Here is a 9,064-nt window from a genome sequence, read left to right as displayed (position 1 = left end):
GCGGGGCGAGCCGGGGCGGGGCAAGCCGGGACGGGGGAGGTGTCAAGGCCTCCGTACACCGGAACCCGGAGGGCGGGGCTTATGATTGGGGAGGGAGGGACCGAGGCGGGGTGAGTCTCAAGATGGCTTCCTCCACTTAGTGCAGTCTGAGGCCAGCGCGGAAGGTCACTGTCAGCTTGAAGGCCGCGTGCGACGCTTTGCTTATGCTCGTGCGGTGTGCTTTTGTGGGGGAGAGACGAGAGCAATGGCAGGGAGCCTATCGTTGGGGGCAGGAAGGGCCCTATGGGACCGGGTGCCCTTGGCCTGCAGAAGCTTTTCTCTGGGTAAGTGGCTGATGTATAAAAACGCCCCGAGAACTGCTTGTCTGTAAGCGGCTCATATTCATTCCATTTCTTCCCCATCCCTAGGTCTTCCTAGAATGTTCCATGTAAGGCTCACTCTCCCTCCTCCCAAAGTGGTTGATCGTTGGAACGAGAAGAGGGCCATGTTCGGGGTGTATGACAACATCGGGATCCTGGGTAAGACACGACTCCATGGCACAGAATTTCAGAATGGCAATTGTGCCGTAAAGACTTTTTTCACCTGTGTAGAAATGGTACCGTACTCAGTAGTAAGAGCAGACCCGTAAGTGTCTCTTTAGGTTGTGTTCACTGCTGTTAGTCCTTATAATAACTTTTTCACTTTACAGGCAAGAAAACTGAGGCACAGAGACGTTGTGTGATTTTCCCAAAGCAAGTAAATGGCAGTGTCAGAATTTGAACCCCAAGCAGTCTGGCTCCAGAGACTGTGCTCTTGATCATGTGGTGTAATGTGTCTTGTCTATAGACGTAGCTCAGGGAAATGCAACTGTGTGCTGAAGGCTGAGCCGGGTCGGGGCTGTTTTCCTCTTGTCTTGGAACTAATACGTTCTTTCACATTTCACAGGAGACTTTGAAATGCACCCCAAAGAACTGATCAGGGGCCCCAGATGGCTTCGGGGCTGGAAGGGGAATGAATTACAACGTTGTATCCGAAAGAAGAAAATGGTTGGAAATAGGATGTTCATTGATGACCTGCACAACCTTAACAAGCGCATCAGCTACCTCTACAAACATTTCAATCGACATGGAAAGTATCGGTAGAAGAGAAAGCCGGGAACTGTGGAAGAGTCATATCTGTCACCCCAGAGAAGGGGAACAGTACTTTTCCTTATAAGGAAAGGAATTTGTATACTCCCTGTAATAAAATAGGGCTTCTTTGGAATCTGTTATCCACACACTTTATTTTACTCTAGATGCTAGTTTTACTCATTTGTGTAGACTGTGAAGTCTGACTCATCCATAAGTCCTGTAGTCTTAGGTTTGGACCATTTGCCTTTTGCAGACTAGCCATACCTATAGCTTTTAAAAAAGAAAAATTGTTGCTGGCACTTTTTGACATTTAGCCCTTCATGTATTGAAAGTGGTAATTTTTAATTGCCTCATAATTCTGTTATGTTAAATGTATTTTTAAAAACACTTTCACACTGGTTGAAATATAACAGATAAATGGAATTATGCTTCTGCGTTCTCATCAAAAATATTGGGTACCTTTTCTGAGCTGAGAATAGGAAAAACAAAATGTAGTAGATAATATGCTTTTCTAGTTAGGGAATAAAGATATATTCTCACAAGTACACTTTAATATGAGGCATTAAGTACCATATGAATGGTTTACATCCTAAGCCTGACTGATCATCAGAATCATCTTGGTAGTTTCACAATTTCAAAAGCCTGGTCCCTGCCTCCAAAGATTTGTGATCTGTAGAGCTGAGCTGAGTCTTGCACATCTATGTGTTGTTTTTTTTAAAAACACATTTTAAAAATGTATCCATACATACAATGCAAAATTTTAAATTACTAAAGTGAATCAGGTGAGAAGTTTTCTCACAGCCTGTTTTTCTGTGCTCCTTCACAGAGGTGACCACTCTTTTCCCAGAGGCAACCATTTTTAAAAGATTCTTTTTAGTCTTTGGACACACACTGTGCATGTACAAGCATATATTAACTGTGTATCTCCTTTTGAGAGGAGTAGGATTCCATTCTCACTGTTCTGTACCTTTCTTATTTACTTAATATAACTTGGATATTGTTTATATCCTCACATTCTCTACCATAATGTTTTACTAGTTCCATTTTGATAGATACTTAGATTGTTTCCAGGTTTTTACTCAAAGTATTACTCCTCTAGTTTTTGATAATTCTGATTGAAATCACTCAGGTAATTTTAATTAGACATGTTTGGAAACCTCTGACATGGAGATTAATGATCTAGATAAGAGATTGTATTTGGCCTAGTCAGGAGAGGTTTCCTAGAAGAGGTTGGAATTCAGTAAGGGAAGAAAGAAGTGGTAGAACATTTCAAGTGAGGAAGAGAAAAGTGCTCACTGGTGCATATGACCCAGCAATTCCACTCCTGTTGGGTATGTACGCAACACAAATGAGAACATGTTCATGCAAAAACTGGTACACAGACGTTCATAGCATTGTTATTCATAATGGCCAGAAAGAAGAAACAACCCAAATGTCTATCAACTGATAAATAAAGAAAATGTGTGGGAGTGCCTGGGTGGCTCAGTTGGTTAAGCGTCTGCCTTCAGTTTGGGTCATGATCCCAGGGTCCTGGGATTGAGCCCCAAGTGCTGGGCTCCCTGCTCAGCAGGGAGCCTGCTTCTCTCTCTCCCTCTGCCTCTCCTCCAGCTTGTGCCCCCTGCCTCTTACTCACTCTCTCTCTCAAATAAATAAATAAATAAAATCTTTTTTTATCCTTTAAGATTTTATTTCTTTATTTAACAGAGAGAGAGCCAGCCAGTGAGAGAGGAAACACAGGCAGGGGGAGAGGAAGAGGAAGAAGCAGGTTCCCAGCAGAGGAGCCTGATGTGGGGCTCGATCCCAGGACTCTGGGATCATGCCCTGAGCCGAAGGCAGACGTTTAACGACTGAGCCACTCAGGCGCCCCAAATAAATAAAATCTTTAAAAAAATCATGTATGTAAATTAGAAGTTCATGAACAGAAAATAACACATTTTGCAAAAACAAGCAATTTGTAACATCTATGGCTGGGGAGGGGAATAGGGGAAAAAAGATTAAAAAAATGAAACAAATCTTTCGATGGATAAGTAAAGATCATGTGGTGTTCCAGAAAACAATGTTCTATTTTTGTCTTTAGGGTTATTAATATTCTAAGAAACATTCATATTTATTTATTCCTGTTGGTTTCTTAAACTTATCAGTGTTTATTATAACAAGTCAAACTTTATGCACTCTGAAGTACCTTTTGGTATTCTCACCACCTATTACACAATGGTGTAATACACATGTACAATATATGTATGTTCATTGCTGGTTTGGGGTATATAATAAAAGGTAGTTCAAGATAGCTGTACATATTAGTTTTCTGGGGCTGCCTTAACAAAATATATGACTTTGGTGGCTTAAACAACAACAATTTATTGTTTCACATTTCCAGAGGCTTAGAAGTCTGAGATCAGTGTCAGCAGGATTGGTTCTCCTGAGGGCTGTGAGGGAGAATCTATTTCATGCCTCTCTCCTAGCTTCTGGTGGTTTGCTGGCAATCTTTGGTGTTCCTTGTCTTGTAAACATATCAGCCAGCTCTCTACCTTCATGTTAAAATGGCATTCTCCCCATGTGTGTGTCTCCAAATCTTCCCATTTTATAAAGATACTAGTCATACCAGAGTGGGGCCCCCTCTACTCCAATATGACATCATCTTAACTAATTACATCTGCAACAACCCTATTTCCAAATAAGATCACATTCTGAGGTACTGAGGGTTAGGACTTCAACATAAAAAAAAGTTGTTTAAAATATTTTATTTTTAAGTAATCTCTACACTGAACGTGGGGCTCAAACTCACAACCCCAAGAGCAAGAGTCACATGCTCCACAAACGGAGCCAGCCAGGTGCCCTGGGACTTTAACACAAAAATTTTTGAAGGACACGATTGAACCCATAACAATAGTCTTCAGTCTCCCCAGTACACACATATACCACACTGGTATATATCACGGACATGCATATATCTATCAATGTATCTACCACCTTCTTTTGCTTTTGTTGTTAGTTCTTGAAATTCATGATTCCTTATAGGTTCAATAGATTCTCCAGGTTTGATCTCAGAAGAGGAAGCCAGTGGCCTCTATTAGTTATCTTGTCAGGAAACTGGATTTACACTTCTCAATCCCCTCCTTTCTCATTAACCCTACCCCCCACTCCTCTTCATCATAGTTATCTCAGCATTTTAGCTTAAATCAGTAGGCAGTATCTACATTTTTAGGACCATGTCAATATTGTTTACTACATAGTGTACTGTGGAATAACTTGTGTTTCTTATTTAAAAACTCTATATCTTTATTGAGACACAATTTGCCCAATTCAATGGCTTTTAGTATAGTCACTGAATTGTACATCCATCATCATACTCAATTTTTGAACTTTTTCATCATTACTCCAAAATGAAACCCTATACCCCTTAGTTGTCACCCTCAATTCCTCCTCCCTCCCAGTTCTAGAGAGCCACTAACCCACATTCTGTCCCTATAGATTCTTGCCTATTCTGGATATTTCATCTGAATGGAATCACACCATATTTAATCCTTTGTGACTGGTTTTTTAAACTTAGCATAGTACTTTCAAGGTTCATCCGTGTCGTAGCATGTATCAGTACTTCATTCCTTTTTATTGCTGAATAATATTCCATTGTATGGATATACCACACCATATTTACCCATTTATCAGTTGGTGGACATTTGGGTTGTTTTTACTTTTTGGCTATTCTGAATAATGTGACCTATGAACATTCGTGTAACGAGGTTTTGTGTGGACATTTTCATTTCTCTTACGTATATACCTAGAAGTGGAATTGCTGGGTCACATGGTAACTCTATGCTTAACCGTTTGAGGAATTGTCAACTCTTTTCCAAATTGGCTGCATTATTTTGCATCTCTACCTGCAGTGTATAAGGGTTTAATTTCTCCACATGTTTGGCAACACTTGGTATTATCTGTTTGTTTGTTTGTTTTTCATTATAGCCATCTAGTGGTCATAAGGTAGTATCTCACTATGGCTTTGATTTGTATTTCCCTGATGGCTAATGATGTAAGGCATCTTTTCTTGTGCTTATTGGCCATTTGCATATCTTCTTTTGAGACGTAGAACTATGTTTTCTTTTAAGACCTTTATAGTTTTAGCTCTTACATTTAAGTTTTTGAAACATTTTGAGTTAATGTTTGTGTATGGTGAGGTAGGCAACCAAATTCATTCTTTTGCATGTTGACATCCAGTTAACCCAGCAGCACTTATTGAAAAGATTATTCTTTCCCCCGTTATATGGTCTTGGCACCCTTGTTGAAAATCAATTGACATAAATGTGAAGTAACTTCCATTTCTTATTTAACTTTTTGTTTTTCCTTAAGTTAATAATTATCTTTTTTGGGTATAATTTTCTATGTATCTATCTCCATTTTTTTCCCATATGTCTCACCAGACCTGTAAAAATACTTGTTCATATTATTTTTCAAATATTTAAACATGTCAGATACTTTATCAATTTTTTTTCTCTGGAGACTTTCCTGCAGTTTTTTCTATCTTCTTATTTCAGTCAGGACACTTTGTTTCTGGGTCTGCGGCACAGCTACCATTCCAAGGATTTTCTTTCACCAGCTCTGTGTGTGGACCCAGCATTCCATTCCCTACACCTATTGCCTTCTTCTTTCTTGTTTGCCAGAGTGCATCTTGTAGTAGCCTGCTTGAAAAGAGAGGTAAGAATTTGATGCTGAAAGAAGTCTATATTCTACCTTTTGATATACATTGATCTTTTTTTTTTTTATATTGACCTTGTATTGATAGTTTGGTTGGTATGGAATTCTAGATTAATGATCATTTTTCTTCAGAATCTTAAAGGCACTGCCACATTGTCTTCTATCTTCTTTTTTTTTTTTAAGATTTTATTTATTTATTCGACAGAGATAGAGACAGCCAGCGAGAGAGGGAACACAAGCAGGGGGAGTGGGAGAGGAAGAAGCAGGCTCATAGCGGAGGAGCCTGATGTGGGGCTCGATCCCAGAACGCCGGGATCACGCCCTGAGCCAAAGGCAGACGCTTAACCGCTGTGCCACCCAGGCGCCCCTGTCTTCTATCTTCTAATACTGTACTGGGATGCCATTCTGATTCCTGTTCCTTTTTTCTCCTTTTTTTTTTTTTTGAATTCTTTTAGGATCTTCTCTTTTTCCATAATATTCCGATTTCATAAAAATGGGTCTTGGTGTGCTTCTTTTTTCTTTGCGTTGGGCACATTATTTAATCCAGAAGGATTTATTCAATTCAGGAAATTTTTCTTGTATTTCTCTTATAATCCTGTTTTCTCATTTTATCTCATATCCTGTTTTCTCTTTTTAGAACTCCTATTAGTCAGACATTGGACTATTTGGCTTGATTTTCTAACTTTCTTTCTTATTTCCTATCTCTATCTCTGTTGGCTCTTGCTCTTGGAACCTTGTTCCTTATTTGTTTGCAATTGTTGACCACAATTTATATTTCTTGGAACTGTATCTGTGGAAATTCCCCAGGGCCTACATTGAAGATGAGCTCATCCAGAGAGGATTGCATTGCTTCTGCCTGGTGCTTGGTGGCACTATTAACCTAAAACGACTTTAAATTCTTGCCATTTTGTTTTTAGGAAAGAAAAATAAAAGATCTCCACTAGGCACCTAGGTTCCAGGCAAGAAATTTTCTATGAAGTCCCCTAGGGCAGTGTGGGTGTTAGTATATTTTAAACCCACTCTTACATGACAATATAAGGTTTCTGACTTTATGGTGGGGACCTTCTGTTAGATTTCCAACCCTAGAAAATCCCTGAGCTCTGTCTCTTATGCCATGGTGGCATCTGGTGAGGCCATCACCATGTCTAAATTCAACTTTTTAGCAAATGCCCATAAGGCAAAACAGGCTTCAGTGCTCAGCTTATCTCTCTGAGTACCAGCTTTAACTTCGTTTTTGGTCTACAAAGTCTTTATTTTCTTGTCAGTTCATAAATGCATTTTTAAAAATAACCTTTGAGGCAAAAAATTTAGAATAACTAAAACAATTCTGAAAAAGAAATTTAAGTGGCAGAAATAATTCTATATGATGTTAAGGCTTACTATATAGCTATAGTAATTAAGACAGTGTGCTATTGGCAGAAGGAAAGACACACAGATCAGTGGAACTGAATAGAGAACCCAGAAATAGACCTGCACAAATATGCCTAACTAATTTTTTAAAGGGAAATAATAATACCTTTTTATTTTTCTTCTTTCAAGTTTTTATTTATTTAAAAAATTTTTAAATATTTTATTTATTTATTTGAGAGAGAGACTGAGCATGAACCGGGGGAGGGAGGGCAAAGGGAGAGGGAGAGAAGCAGACTCCCTGTTGAGCACGGAGCCTGATGCGGGGCTGCATTCCAGGACCCTGAGGTCATGACCTGAGCTGAAGGCAGGTGCTTAACTCATTGAGCCACCCAGGTGCTCCTCAAGTTTTTATTTAAATTCAAGTTAGTTAACATGTACTGTAGTATTGGTTTCAGGAGTATAATTTAATGATTCATCACTTACATATAACACTCAGTGCTCATCACAAGTGCCCTCCTTTTTTTTTTTTTAATATTTTATTTATTTATTAGAAAGGAGTGGGGGAGAGCATGAGCCGGGGTAGGGGCAGAGGGAGAGGGAGAAACAGACTCCCTGCTGAGCAGGGAGCCTGACATGGGGCTCAATCCCAGGACCCTGAGATCATGACCTGAGCTGAAAGCAGCAGCTTAACCAACTGAGCCACCCAGGTGCCCCAGCAGGTGCCCTCCTTAATGCCCATCACCCATTTAGCCCATCCCCCCACCCATCTCCCCTCTAGTAATTCTCAGTTTGTTCTCTATAGGTAAGTCTCTTATGGTTTGCTTCCCTCTCTGTTTTTATCTTATTTTATTTTTCCTTCCCTTCCCCTATGTTCATCTGTTTTGTTTCTTAAATTCCACGTACGAGTGAGATCAAATGATATTTGTCTTTCTCTGACTGACAGATTTTGCTTAGCATAATACACTCTAGTTCTGTCCACGTTGTTGCAAATGGCAGCATTTCATTCTTTTTGATGGCTGAGTAATATTCCATTGTGTATATATACCACCACTTCTTTATCTGTTCATCAGTCGATGGACATCTGGGCTCTTTCCATAATTTGGCTATTGTTGATAGTGCTGGTATAAACATTGTGGTGCATGTGCCCTTTTGAATCAGTATTTTTCTATCTTCTGGATAAATACCTAGTAGTGCAATTGTTGGGTCATAGGGTAGCTCTATTTTAACTTTTTGAAGAATCTCCATACTGTTTTCCAGAGTGGCTGCACCAACTTGCATTCCCACCAACAGTGTCAGAGGATTCCTGTCTCTGTATTCCAAAATCTGTTTCCCCCCCCGAGTTGTTAATTTTAACCATTCTGACCATTCTGAGGTGGTATCTCATTGTGGTTTTGATTTGTATTTCCCTGATGATGAGTGATGTTGGGCATTTTTTCATGAGTCTGTTGGCCATTTGTATATCTTCTTTGGAGAAATGTCTGTTCATGTCTTCTGCCCATTTCTTAACTGGATTATTTATTTTGGGGGTGTTGAGTTTGATACGTTCTTTATAGATTTTGGATACTAGACTTTTTTTTTTAAGATTTTATTTATTTATTTGACAGAGAGAGACAGCCAGCGAGAGAGGGAAGACAAGCAGGGGGAGTGGGAGAGGAAGAAGCAGGCTCCTAGCGGAGGAGCCTGATGTGGGGCTTGATCCCATAATGCTGGGATCACGCCCTGAGCCGAAGGGCAGAAGCCCAATGACTGAGCCACTCAGGCGCCCCTGGATACTAGTCTTTTATCTGATATGTCATTTGCTAATATCTTCTCCCATTCAGTAGGTCGCCTTTTAGTTTTGTTGATTGTTTCCATTGCTGTGCAGTAGCTTTTTATCTTGATGAAGTTCCAATAGTTCATTTTTGCTTTTGTTCCCC

General features: G+C 39.8%; 1 protein-coding gene across 1 annotated transcript; it reads left to right on the top strand.

Annotated features, from left to right (window-relative positions):
* The first annotated feature begins 96 nt into the window (after window positions 1–96).
* On the top strand, window positions 97–1,242 carry MRPL51 (mitochondrial ribosomal protein L51). The gene is made up of 3 exons (XM_008683562.2): window positions 97–323; window positions 408–518; window positions 925–1,242. The coding sequence occupies exons 1-3, from the start codon at window positions 245–247 to the stop codon at window positions 1,119–1,121; spliced, it is 387 nt and encodes a 128-aa protein (XP_008681784.1). The 5' UTR covers window positions 97–244; the 3' UTR covers window positions 1,122–1,242.
* Window positions 1,243–9,064: the final 7,822 nt, after the last annotated feature.

This window comes from Ursus maritimus, unplaced genomic scaffold (assembly GCF_017311325.1).
Source record: "Ursus maritimus isolate PB19 unplaced genomic scaffold, ASM1731132v1 scaffold_26, whole genome shotgun sequence".
In the NCBI taxonomy this organism is placed as follows: Eukaryota; Metazoa; Chordata; class Mammalia; order Carnivora; family Ursidae; genus Ursus; species Ursus maritimus.
This window is presented reverse-complemented; position numbering and strand designations above follow the sequence as displayed.

Excerpts from the sequence above, each read along its gene's own strand:
- MRPL51 (XM_008683562.2), top strand. The coding sequence starts at position 245 with ATGGCAGGGAGCCTATCGTTGGGGGCAGGAAGGGCCCTATGGGACCGG. Across the intron at positions 324-407 it reads CTGCAGAAGCTTTTCTCTGG|GTCTTCCTAGAATGTTCCAT; the intron begins GTAAGTGGCTGA and ends CCCCATCCCTAG. Across the intron at positions 519-924 it reads TGACAACATCGGGATCCTGG|GAGACTTTGAAATGCACCCC; the intron begins GTAAGACACGAC and ends CACATTTCACAG.